Source organism: Aethalodelphis obliquidens, unplaced genomic scaffold (assembly GCF_003676395.1).
Source record: "Aethalodelphis obliquidens isolate GAN/ISIS:26980383/991018 unplaced genomic scaffold, ASM367639v1 scaffold14, whole genome shotgun sequence".
NCBI lineage: Eukaryota > Metazoa > Chordata > Mammalia > Artiodactyla > Delphinidae > Aethalodelphis > Aethalodelphis obliquidens.
Genome location: NW_020837958.1, coordinates 16,614,976 through 16,628,441, shown reverse-complemented (window position 1 = coordinate 16,628,441; position 13,466 = coordinate 16,614,976). Strand labels below are relative to the sequence as shown.

The window sequence follows — 13,466 nt, the reverse complement described above, 5'->3', positions numbered from 1 at the left end:
TGAGTAACAGAGTGGTGTTTAAATATAAGTAAAAACACTTGAAACTTGAAAAGTGTAAAGAATAGCTGCTGTTTGGTTAGAAAAGAGAGACAGTGTAAAGAAGTGTATGGAGTGGAGAAATGAGCCCAGTTTTCAAGGAGAGAGGTCTCTGTGTCATGTGACCAGCTGGCTAAGTACACAGGGGGGTTAGAAGCGCAACTATGGAGGAAAGAGGTCCCAGCTGGGAAGGAAGTCAAACACTTGGTCTGTATTAGACAAGAATCTAATCAGACAAGAGCCAACATTATCTTGAACTGAGCTGCTTATTGGACCAGGGTAAGTGTTGTTCTCATTATGTAATTAACATCCCTATTTTCCCAACCTCTGTTACTATTTAAAGTAATAATATAAATACCTTAGAAAGAAAAAAATTTGGCCACCGAATTGTTTGTTTGATCTTAACTATCTTTCTAAGCCTAAATACACTGGAAACAATCAATTGGAGACTTTCCCAACCTTAAGAGGACATTACTTGTACTGAGGAGCCCAAAAGGAAATGAGGGCAAGTAACCAGGTATTTACAATTTACGATTTAGGAGTGTTTGTTTCCTCAGCTGTTGATTTGCTAACAATGTCATGGTTTGCCGCCCAGTTTACTATAAACTCAGGTATGCATAGCTATTCTCTGTCACAGCAAAAATATGTAAAATTTCTAAACCAATTCCTCTAAAGGAAGAAGTGGGGACTTTAGCCAAAAGGCAAGTAAGTATGTTGGTTGGTGGTATGTTAGAAGTGGAAAAGGAGAATTGGGCTGTACAAGGGATCAACTTAAAGTCTGGACTAAGAGAAGGTAAAGAATATCAGCAAAAAGGAGTTGAGGAGTTGAATATAAAGTAAGGAGAATGATTTCTAAGAAGCATGTGAAAAGTCCATTTTTATTGATTTATAATCATATTATCATATGCATTATGACCTTCATAAATAAAGATGGATCCAGGATGGCATGCCTCTGAGGGACAGTATGCCACAAAGCAAACCACAGCAAAAAGGTCCAAAAGACAAGACGGAAGCAAGACATGGCCTCATTACTGTAATGAAATTCAACTCAATTCAGTATTTACTGATTATCAACTAATACCTATAATTAGAGAGATATCAAAATATAAATTAATTTACTTTGGTAAAATTGATCCAAATACATTTCTAATCATCTCAAATGCTTTAAGCTTGCCAATTCTTCCTGTACCAAAGACTATTATCTAGTTTCTGGACCAACCTTTGCTACTTTTTCAGGGCTGAGAACCAAGTAACAACAGCACTTGAGTCCTAGTGACAGGCTTAGGCTCATCTACCTGAAGCAAGAAACGGGGGAAACAGGATATACAGTGGACTAAGAGTAAAAGAACTGTTACAGAGGACCCAGAAAAATCTTTTACATCTGGTTACACTTTCTTGTTTCCTCTTTTGTAGGATTACCTGACTTTAACATAAGACTAGCATAAGATCTATTTCTAAGGATATCTTTCTCCTCTGTAATGATATATCTGAATATTGTATATAGGTATATCAACAAAATTCACTATCTCATTTTCTAAATTAGATTCTTAAAATTCTGAACTTAAATACATATATGTACATTGTACTATGAAATAATTTTTCCTTTTCTTGCACTGGAATAAGAAAAGTTATTTAAGTTACCCCAAATATAGCTAGAAGTTAAAAAGAATTAATTTCATATTCATAGAGACTAACACTGCAGATCAGAATTTACACTACAAAGATTAAGAAAAGTCATATAGTCTTTCAAATTAATGTATCTGACTGTCTTTCTCTTATGCTCCCACTTCACCTGCAGCACATCAGACAAGGTAATAATTTATGATAATCATATGAAAATATACAATTAATATTCATCACCTCTCATTCCTCATCACTTTAGATGATCAGTAATGCAGAGTGAAAATGCTGTCAGATTTCTAATTGCTTTGTAATGGGCTTGAAACAGGGAAATCACTAAAGGCAAACAATCTGTCATTTGTCTGTTACTTTAACTATCACACAAAAAAACTCATTAAAGAAATAGCTAATGAGCTACAAAACACTATACTCATAGTGCTTCTGCAGTAGATTAAAAAGTAATATTATGAGTTGCTTAAAATATTTTTAAAATACGATATTTTTGTGGAAATTCATCAGAAAACATCTATTCTTCAGTATATTTTTTAAGTTGTGTGGTTGCATTATTTTGGCATCTAATCTGTCATTGCAGAAATCCCTTTAGCATGTAAGAGTTGTTTTTCTTCACTCTCTAAATAATTAAACTGAATGGTTGCAAGAAGAAGCTGAAATGCTGAATATATTTCTTACTAGTAAACTGACACAAGTGATAAAAAATAGTACCATAGTAACCCTGATGCTAAGGGAAGAATGTATTCTAAAATTTGATTTCTACCCTCATATCTCTGTGGATCTGAACTGTTGAAGTTGCTTCACTCATCTTAAATATACCTATCATTACACAAAAATTATATTCGACTATTGAAACTGAGCATAATAACATTAAACTCTGCATAATAACATTAACTATTTTGAAAATTTTAAAGATATTACCAACACTAAAATGTTTCATATTACTTCAAATAATTTTGGAGGGGAAAACAAATCATTTCTTAAATGAGTATACCAAATTTTACATGTCTTTTTATGGTCCCTTTCTATATGAGGTACTTAGTTTTAAAAATAATTCAACAATAATGACACTAATCTAGTTTTAAAAACGAACAAAAACGCAGAAATGTTTTGTTGGTTACAGAGTTCAGTTGCACTTTATTTTAGAAAAAAATATGAGAGTAACAAAGATAACTGTGTTACTAATTATGTTTTTCACTTTGCTAATGAATTAAATCATGAATTTATTTCCTATAGCAAAATGTAAGAATCTTAATAAAGTCAAACTTGTTTTAAGTATGTAGACCTATTTGTATCTATTGTAATATAAACAAATTTAAAAACCTAAGTGCAATGGCATGTTTAGCCAGATGCCTTGGTTGATACACAGGAGTGAATTCCAAGTTGACTTCAAAAGGTTCCTTAACACTCTGGAAACAGCTTCATTACACTCTCTAATTGACTTAAACAGACTTCATATCAACTGTTTAACACATTTTAACCCACAAATTAACACCCCTTGATCATTCAAATTAACCTTTCTTCTGTGAGTCAATTACAGACAAAATTAACTTAAAAAAGTTCAGGTTTAAAAAACTAAAATGTAGAAGAGGGGATGCTTTAAAAAATAGAGCATATAAATGCATATCACTGCATGGTTTGAAGAGATCATTACAAGGTTTCAGAGTGGTCATCAGACAATGAGAAAGGGGTAAAGAAGTGAATGGGGAAATAATAAGTTGGTATTTATTATGATTACTAAAGAGAAACAGAAGATGGATTATATTCAGTGTCTTTAATAGGTTCATAGAACGATTAAAACATCAGATGTGAAGAAGCTAGGAAGACAGACACAAAAATTTCAGATAAGATAAAGACTTTTAAGAAGTCCAAAACCAGCTTGAAAGAACACTGACACAACTGAAGTTAAGCACACAAGAAAAACACAGCAACAGGTGTGGCGACAGGGAAAAGGATTTACCTCTTTGTCTCCTCTGCTTAGTGCACTGCCTTGCTTAAACTCAATGAATGTTCACTGATGATTACTGCTGAAAGACAAAGGAGAGAATAGATCAAGTGAAGACAATCAGAGAAAGGAAAAAATGCAAAACCACTTCCGAAAGATGAGATAGGACTGTTCATTACAGCTGATTCTCAATATTGTCTAGACCTTTAAGATAATTGGCCAAAAAAAAAAGAAAAAAGAAAAAAAAGGAAATTTCTCTAATTCTACTCATTCATCTCTCCTCTCTGCCACAGCATTATTTAAAACTTAGCACTTCCATGTATCTTCCTGGATTAGCCTCATTTTGATTCAAAGATTTCAATCAGTCAAGTAATCTGCCTAATTCTATTCACATAACTGCAAGTTATTAACTGCGGCAATTAAATAACCTGTATTTCCTCTGGCAAAGCACTTGGCACAGTTATTTCAGTTGCTTGTCTGTCTACCCAGATAAACTTTAAGATTTTGAGAGGGCTACAGCCAACTCTGTCTTGTGTTTCTTGTAACAGCGTGGGACACCTAGTAGACAACAAATATTTGTTGAGTGAATGAATAAGTGAATGAAGGCTATATATGTACTATGTCATTGTGGTTTTGTTTTTGTGGGTTTTTTTAATCTCATCGCTAGCCAATAGACTCTTAAGTTGCTCTAGGGGCAATCATCTAATTTCAGTGTATAACCATAATATTCTGTGGTACTTAAAAATAAATATAGTTTAGGGCTTCCCTGGTGGCGCAGTGGTTGAGAGTCCGCCTGCCGATGCAGGGGATGCGGGTCTGTGCCCCGGTCCAGGAGAATCCCACATGCCACGGAGCGGCTGGGCCCGTGAGCCATGGCCACTGGGCCTGTGCATCCGGAGCCTGTGCTCCGCAACGGGAGAGGCCACAGCGGTGAGAGGCCCGCGTACCGGAAAAAAATAAGTAAATAAATAAATAAAAATAAATATAGCTTAGTTCACTGATATAAAAATCCTAAAAATTCAGAGATAATAAGATCAAGGAAATTAAAGAAGAGTTGGTAATGAAACCAGTAGAGAGAGCTAAGTAAATATCAGTATAATCCTAGGCTAAGAAATAATTAACAGAAGTATGCTGCATATATGGCAAATATCCATCAATAAGAAGCACAATTTACTAATATGATCTCAAGGTAAGAATTTGTTAATGTACGGTGGACATTAGTAAGTTTATGTGTAGGCAAGTACTAAAGTGATAAATTGAATAAGAATGTGATTGCTATCACTACAACAAATGGTCTCAAACCTCTGCTATATCTATATAACTATATTTATATCTACATCTATATCTAGCTCTAGATATAGTACTTGATGAATCATCTTGAAATCAAATAGTTAATGTATGCCTTCTTGGCTTACGTTAGACGCTGATGACACAGGAATTAAGAGGTTTCTGCCCATGCTTCTAATGCATCTGGCAAACTACAGTTCAACAAACATTTGGGTTTGGTTTCATTTCTCCAATTCAATAGTTTGTGGCTTTCATTTGCTCTGTTTGGAAACTCCTAAAATACTGTTATGAATTCTTAATGTTCTAATATATCAAAACTGAGCAACAAATATTTCATTATTAATAATAACAATACCTAATCTTTACTGAGTACTTACTTTCAGACACTATTAACTCATTTAATCCTCACAACAAACCTATGAAGGAGATACTATTATTATCTCTATTTTATAGAGGAAGAAACTAAGGCACAGAGATTAATTAACTTAAAGTGTTCATTTAACCAGTACAAGGCAGAATCTGGATTCAAACCTATGCAGTCTGACCCCAGAGTTCATGCTCATAACCATTATGCTAACACAGTTTATATTTATGTTATATTTGCTTTACATAAAATGAATAAATTACCTTCTTAAAATAGTGAGAAACAAAACTACTGTAGACACACATCATTAGAATTCCAGAGAATGTGGCAGCAAAGCAGGTGCTTAGTTTCTCTGAGAGATGTTCCTGCCCTCAGAGAGTTTACAATCTGATTTGGAAATTAGAAATACATCTGAAAGTGTGTAACAATACACTGTGGTTTAGGATGAGTACAAATGTGGAGTACACCCAGGACTGCTATGAAAGTTGAGAGGAGGAAGTAATTTCTAAGGACTGGGCCACCATAAAAGACTTGATGGAACAGATAGGTCTTAAAGGAGGAATAAAACTGATAGGAGGGAGAAAAGAGCTATGATGTTATAAGCAAGAGGAACCATCAAACCATCTGAACAAAATTATGAAGTACCAAGAAAATATCCAAATTGTTTAATTGTTTCATGTACAGAGGTAATAGGTGATGAGACTGGAAAAGTAGGATCATATTGGGGAGGAATATTGGGTTAAGGAGGTAGGACTTTATCCTCTAGACCTGCCCTGTTTGACAGTCACTAGTTAGATGTGGCTATTAGCACTTGAAAGGTAGCTAGTCCAAATTGAGGTGAGCTGTACAGGTAAAATACACACCGGCTTTTGAAGACTTCAGTATGAAAAAAGAATGTAAAATATTTCATTAATAATTTTTTTTCATTAATAATTTTTATACTGATTACATTTTGAAATGATCATACTCTGGATATACTGGGTTAAATAAATAAATCATTAAAATCCATTTCACTTGTTTCTTTTTATTTTCCTAATGTAGCTACTGAGAAATTTAAACTCACATGTGTGAAATGCATTAAATGTAAGGCCAGACACTATAAAACTCTTAGAGGAAAACACAGGTAGAACACTATGACATAAGTCAGATCAGGATCCTTTCTGACCCACCTCCTAGAGAAATGGAAATAAAAAAATAAATAAACAAATGGGACCTAATGAAACTTAAAGCTTTTGCACAGCAAAGGAAACCATAAATAAGACGAAAAGACAACCCTCAGAATGGGAGAAAATATTTGCAAACGAAGCAACTGACAAAGCATTAATCTCCAAAATATACAAGCAGCTCATGAGCTCAATATCAAAAAAACAAAAAACCCAATCCAAAAATGGGCAGAAGACCTAAATAGACATTTCTCCAAAGAAGATATACAGATTGCCAACAAACACATGAAAGGACACTCAACATCACTAATCATTAGAGAAATGCAAATCAAAACTACAATGAGGTACCACTTCACACCAGTCAGAATGGCCATCATCAAAAAATCTACAAACAATAAATGCTGGAGAGGGTGTGGAGAAACGGGAACCCTCTTGCTCTGTTGGTGGGAATGTAAATTGACAGAGCCATTATGGAGAACAGTATGGAGGTTCCTTAAAAACCTGAAAATAGAACTACCATACGACCCAGCAATCCCACTACTGGGCATATACCCTGAGACGACCATATTTCAAAAAGAGACATGTACCACAATGTTCATTGCAGCACTATTTACAATATCCAGGACATGGAAGCAATCTAAGTGTCCATCGACAGATGAATGGATAAAGAAGATGTGGCACATATATACAATGGAATATTACTCAGCCATAAAAAGAAACAAAATTGAGTTATTTGTAGTGAGGTGGATGGACCTAGAGACTGTCATACAGAGTGAAGTAAGTCAGAAAGAGAAAAACAAACACCGTATGCTAACACATATATATGGAATCTAAAAAAAAAAAAAATGGTTCTGATGAACCTAGGGGCAGGACAGGAATAAAGATGCAGACATAGAGAATGGACTTGAGGAAACGAGGAGGGGGAAGGGTAAGCTGGGACGAAGTGAGAGAGTAGCATTGACATATATACACTACCCAATGTAAAATAGATAGCTAGTGGGAAGCAGCCACATAGAACAGGAAGATCAGCTCAGTGGTTTGTGACCACCTAGAGGGGTGGGATAGGGAGGGTGGGAGGGAGAGGCAAGAGGGAGGGGAGGGATATGGGGATATATGTATACATATGCCTGATTCACTTTGTTATACAGCAGAAACTAACAACATTGTAAAGCAATTATACCCCAATGATGATGTCATAAAAGAAAATCACATGTGTGGTTTGCATTTGTGGCTTACACTGCATTTCCTTTGGACAGTAGTGCTCTAAAAAATGAAAAAATGAAGGAAGACTAATGAGCAAGGATTTATGTAAAAAGTGTTTAAAGTATTTAAAGAAGTTTATTCTGGTATAAATAAACAGACAAGTTTATTCTGGTATAAATTCAGATGGTAGGACAACTGATCTGTTTTTTCAATAAGCCAATGGCAGAAAAAGAAATAAAAAACAAGGTAGTAGTGAAGAATTGGGGCTGCTATAGCTTAAAAGATATTTAAGAGACAGAACAACCAATTGCAATGTGTAGATTTTGGATCATGACGCGAGCAAATAAAAAGACATTTCTGAGACAACTAAGGAAATATAAATAAGCAGTAGATTTGGATAACATCAGTGAATTATTGATAATTTTGGTGGAATAATGACTTTATGGAGATGAAAGAAAAAGTTGCAAACTAAAGTATGCTTTAGGGATGCAAACTAAAGTATGTTGATATGAAATGAAAGAACATTTGGAATTTGGTGGGGACAAAAATGTGTATCTCTATATTCAAATAAATATATATATATAAATGTAAATTGGAAAAATTGAGGTACTGTGATTAGAGTTTTCAGAAGTTTGTTCAAAAAAAGGAATAAAAGAGAGAACACAATACACTAATGGATTCATAAATCAAAATAAAGTGCTCTTTCTATAAAAACTGAAGGGCCTGAGCATAACTATCTATACAAAGAAGGACTATGCAGTGGAAAAGGGAAGTTTGAGGGCTATAAAAATTCAAGTGGGGGCTTCCCTGGTGGCGCAGTGGTTGGGGGCCCGCCTGCCGATGTGGGAGACGCGGGTCCGTGCCCCAGTCCGGGAGGGTCCCGCATGCCGCGAGGCGGCTGGGCCCGTGGGCCATGGCCGCTGGGCCTGTGCGTCCGGAGCCTGTGCTCCGCGGCGGGAGAGGCCGCAGCTGTGGGAGGCTCGCGTACCGGAAAAAAAAAAATTCAAGTGGGTGCCATTCTGATAGTACTGTATAGGAAGGTTTTCAGAAGAACACTTAAATCTGTCGTTTTAGGTATCCTTAGGGCCACACAGAAGGTATGTTAGAACCAGGACTGAAAACCAGATCCTCTGACTTAGTATAATGCTCGTTGTGTCTGCCCTTAAACATGACAAAATCCTATGAAGAACCTAAACTATACCTTTCTCTTTAGATTTTTAAACTTTCCTGTATCATCCAGTTATTCTTTATTGTTCATACCATCATTAAATAATTGACTATATCAAAATATCTTCTTCAATGTGCTTAGGGTTTGTCTTGACGGCTTCTCAAACGGAGGTTTGGTAGAAGAAAGATAAAAAAAGAAGAAGGAAAGCAAATCTAAGCAGTAACAACAAAAAAACTACCTTAACATCTCCAAGTGAGATTTATATCATGCTGCGGAGAACTAAGATGAATTTTCACCTCCAGGTACAGTGCAAGAAAGAATAGTCAATATAAGGTAAGCAGCACAGAGGTTTGAGAATACAAGGGAACACAGAACAAATGAAAGGGAGAGGGAAGAAGGAAAAAGCTAACAAAAAAACTAAGTGCCCATTTGGAGTGCCCAGCAACAGTCTCAAAGCGAGCGTTTTATTCTGCTTTTTCTGTGAGCTTGAAAGATAGCATGGCTACCCTGGGAACAGGACGACTTGCTAAGAGAGTGAAAGGATTTTGAAAAGTTTTCATTTTTCAAGTTGGTTGCTAAAATCTAAAAGAAATAACTAAGTTGAACATCTCTTCCAGAAAAAAATATTAAAACTGAAAAACTTTACTCAGCATACGTTTTAGTTCTCTTAATTTTGAAATGAGAACATTCCAAAGGAAGTCTTGGGAGACGGGAGGAATCAGTTCTCCTCATCCTTTTCATCCCGCCAATCCCAACAGTACCCCCACTTCACCCCCCCATCCCCCGCCATAGTACTACGTTCGGCGTTGGGTAGAGTAAGCGGAGGAAGCTTTGGGGAAGGCGGAGGAAGCCCGGGGGATGGGGGTGCTCGCTGAGGAAGAGAAGAGAAGCGACATTCGGGGAGCCAGGATAAGAGCGAGTTAGAACGAGGCGAAGAACGCCTTTTTCCAAAGCTCGGGCACTTACGGTTGGTAAACTCCGTGGAAGCGGCGACTGGGTTACCATAGCGACCGCGTCCAGGGGGGCGGAACGGCGCTTCCGATCGGTGCCTCAGCCACTGCGGCTCGGCTAGAAACGTGATCGCGTCAGGACAATGACTTCCGGCGGAAGTAGAAACGGATTCCGAGGTTTGGAAGGCGGCCGGAGAGGAGTGAGCGCCTGTGGCTCTACTAAGTTTGGTAAGTTTGATATCTAGTGAAGCCAGGAGAGAGTACCGGCCTGTGGCTGGACTACAGAGCCGACTGTGAATGCAGAGGATTTCCGAGTCCCAATTTTGAGGAAGCCCCGGATGTCTCGTTAAGTTCATGGCTGTGGGAAGAGGTTTCCTGGTTCTGGGGCTCCTAGAGGGGTCTTTTCGGTTGCTGGAGGGCTGCCGTATCCTCCAGTGAACAGGTTCAGGAGCTCTTTGCGAGGTCTGAGCGCCTCTCCGATAACCGAGGGACTGTTGCTCTCTACCTGCCGGTGCTGACTGCCAGTTTCGCATGTTATTCTTTTAAGGTAATCTGGAAGAAAAGAATTGAACTGGAGACATTAAGAGGGAATGCTCCGAAATTCATTTTAATTCTTCGTTTTGCTTTTTAAGAATATTTATTCTTTTTGTAAACATTTGTTAAACTCTAGTGTGTTTAGTGAGTACTTACTGTGTGTCGCTTTTATCAAGAGACTAGCAGAAATAACCTTGCTTAGAGGGTCATCCACCATTCGGGTTCATCATCGATTTCTATTTTTTTTTAATGCTGTTGTATACTTATTAATTTAAGATGTAAGCGTATATCATGAAGCTATCAGGTTTTTCACACTTGTCTGTATACTCATATATGATATTCTTGGGGCGTCTTGAATGAAAATATATACTTCAGGTTTGCATTATAATCGTGACTTAATTAAATATTACAGAACTTAGGGAAGCTGTACCTAGTTAATTCTTAGATACACTCAAACCGTAATGAATTGTCATTAATATTTCTATTCAGTTGATCTGAGAAGGCCCACTTCTTGTTCGAGGGATGATGGCATTTGAGCAGATACCAAAAAAGGATTGGTACAGCATTCTGGAGGCAGACCCATCTGCAAGTGTGTCAGACCTGAAGCAAAAGTATCAAAAACTCATATTAATGGTAAGTCTTTTCTTTCATTTTCTAAATCATAGGGGGAAAATCAGGTTTTTTATGTGACCGGAAATTTAGGTGTCCGTAAAATGAATATGTAATATCAAAGCAGGAATCAAAGTATTAATTTGGTTAACTGAAAGTTTCAGTAATATTGTAAAAGAAAAAAGTTGATTTGAGGTGAGATAGCATGGTGGTTTGTACCAGATCAGAGTCATGCTGATTAAGTTAAAATCCTGATTCTACCCCTAACTAACCTTGAGAACTTGGGCAAGTTACTTTCCCCTGTATGTTCCTCAGGGAGGATTAAATGAAATAATCCATGTAAAATTCCTTGAAGTGTGTCATGTTATAAGCGACATTAGCATCCAGTAGACACTAGCTACATGTGGCTGTTATGCACTTGAAACTTGGCTAGTCCAAAATGAGGTGTGCTGTAAGTATAAAACACACATTGGATTTTGAAGACTTAGTACAGAAAAGGAATATAAAATAGTCTAAAAATATTATGTTGATTAAACGTTGAAGTGATAATATTTTGGTTATATTGGCTATTTTGCATATTTTGTACATAATATATGTGCATATATTTGCATATACAGTAAATGTATTATCAAAATTGACTTCATCTGCTTTTTAAACATTGCATATGTCTTGCATTTATAGTTTGCAGTATATTTTTATTGAATAATACTGACTTAGGCCAGTTAAACACTTTTTCACCTGATTCCATTCTTTTGTGAAATGAGTTGTGGTATTTATAAATAGATAGTATCTTTCTAAACTACCATATTAATTTTTTCAGCCTATATTGTGGGGTTTATTAAGCCAGTATCACTAACTATAATGGTCTCCAGTTAACTCAGTTTACAAAAAGAGTAGAGGACCATTATTTATATAATATTAGTTGTTTCTCTAGTTTTTATCAAATAGATCTATGAGATTTTTGCCATAACTTAGTGTTTATTGTGAGAGACAGTAGATGTTTCACTGTCAAGAATGTATTATTTATCTCTGCTTTAGGTAATAAGTTGAGCTAAATGATGTTAAGGTTTCTTTTGTCTCAGGATTTTTAAGATTTCTGTCAGTAAAATCAAGTAGACTTTTTTTTTTTTTTTTTTTGCGGTACGCGGGGCCTCTCACTGTTGTGGCCTCTCCCGTTGCGGAGCAACAGGGTCCGGACGCACAGGCTCAGCGGCCATGGCTCACGGGCCCAGCCGCTCCGCAGCACTTGGGATCTTCCCGGACGGGGGCACAAACCCGTGTCCCCTGCATCGGCAGGCGGACTCTCAACCACTGCGCCACCAGGGAAGCCCATCAAGTAGACTTTTTTGAAAAATTTCCTAATACTGTATCATCCTTGTGCCTCAGTTAACTGAGAGATGAGGCTGGAGAAGTAGACTGGGTTTAGATCATGCAGGGCCTTGTAGGCCGTTTGGCGTTTAATTTGACAAGAAGCCATTTGCACTTAATATGGTAATATCTGTCAAATGTCAAACAGAGTGAATGAACCATTTTGCATACCCTCTAGTAATATATCAGAGAGTTCCAGTTGCTCTACATCTTCCCCAATATTTGATGCTATTAGTCTCTTTCAATTAATCTATTAGAGGTTTTTCAGTTTTGCCACCATTGACATTTTGGGCAGGATAACTGTTATGTGGGGCTGTCCAGTGCATTATAGGATGTTTAGCAGCATTCTAGATGCCAGTAACAACTACAAATGTCTCCTGGCTCTAAAAATTGCAAACCTCCGTATCTCATTGAGAACCCCTGCACAGTCCTCCTGTGTTTATAGTGAAATCTCATTGTGGTTTTATTTTGTATTTCTCTGATGGCTAATGATGTTAAGCTCTTTTTTAATGTGATTTTAGCCATCTGTATAATTTTCTTTTGTGAAGGCTCGTTTTTAAAAATTAAATATATTCTTGAGCTCGTGTATGTATTGTATGTATTTTCTCCTAGCCTATGGCTTGCCAGCTCATTTCCTTAATGGTGCTTTTTGATGAGAAGTTTTTTGTTTTGGTGAAATATAATTTATCAAATTTTTGTTTTATGATTTGTGCTTTCTGTGTCTTCTCTAAGAAGGTTATGAAAATATTCTCCTGTGTTTTCTTCTAGAAGATACATAGTTTGCTTTTACTTTTAGACCTCTGGTTTTTATGTATCGTGTGATATAGGAAGTCATGTTTTTGTTTTTCTCTAAGTATGGATATCCAGTTGTTCCTCATTTATTGAAAAGATTTTCCTCTCTCCATTGGATTGTTTTGGCAAGATGGGTCTATTTTTGGACCCTATTCTGTTGAATATATTTGTTTATCCTTTTACTAATACATTTTTCTTGATTACTCTAGGTTTATAGTCAGTTTTAAAGTCACATAAAGTTAAATTCTCTAATCTTATTTTTCTCTTCAAATTAATTTTGGTTATTTTAGATTGCTTACATGTACGTAGACATTTAGAATCAGCTTATACATTTCTATTAAAAAATACTGCTTGAATTTTAATTGTGACTGTATTGAATATATATCCATTTTAGCAGAATGGACATTTAGTAATA

At 36.4% G+C, this 13,466-nt stretch overlaps 2 protein-coding genes across 5 annotated transcripts in view; one reads left to right on the top strand and one right to left on the bottom strand.

The window, feature by feature from the left end:
- LOC113624875 (doublecortin domain-containing protein 1-like) overlaps window positions 1-9,869 on the bottom strand; it is a 94,903-nt gene extending 85,034 nt beyond the window's left edge. Inside the window, exons 1-2 of the mRNA XM_027115115.1 lie at window positions 9,765-9,869; window positions 3,629-3,692 (exon numbers count right to left, since the gene is read on the bottom strand). The gene's annotated coding sequence lies outside the window, so the exon portion shown is untranslated. The remainder of the gene's footprint in view (window positions 1-3,628; window positions 3,693-9,764) is intronic.
- A 38-nt stretch (window positions 9,870-9,907) lies between these two features.
- DNAJC24 (DnaJ heat shock protein family (Hsp40) member C24) overlaps window positions 9,908-13,466 on the top strand; it is a 62,989-nt gene continuing 59,430 nt past the window's right edge. For 3 of the 4 annotated variants that reach the window (XR_003434502.1, XM_027115121.1, XM_027115119.1), the window contains exons 1-2: window positions 9,908-9,976; window positions 10,772-10,915. Coding sequence is in view for 3 of the 4 variants with exons in the window: in XM_027115121.1 (XP_026970922.1) it covers window positions 10,805-10,915 (111 nt within the window). In the remaining variant the exon portion in view is untranslated. Of the gene's footprint in view, window positions 9,977-10,065; window positions 10,296-10,771; window positions 10,916-13,466 lie in introns of those variants that run through there. The other variant, XM_027115120.1, reaches the window with a different exon arrangement.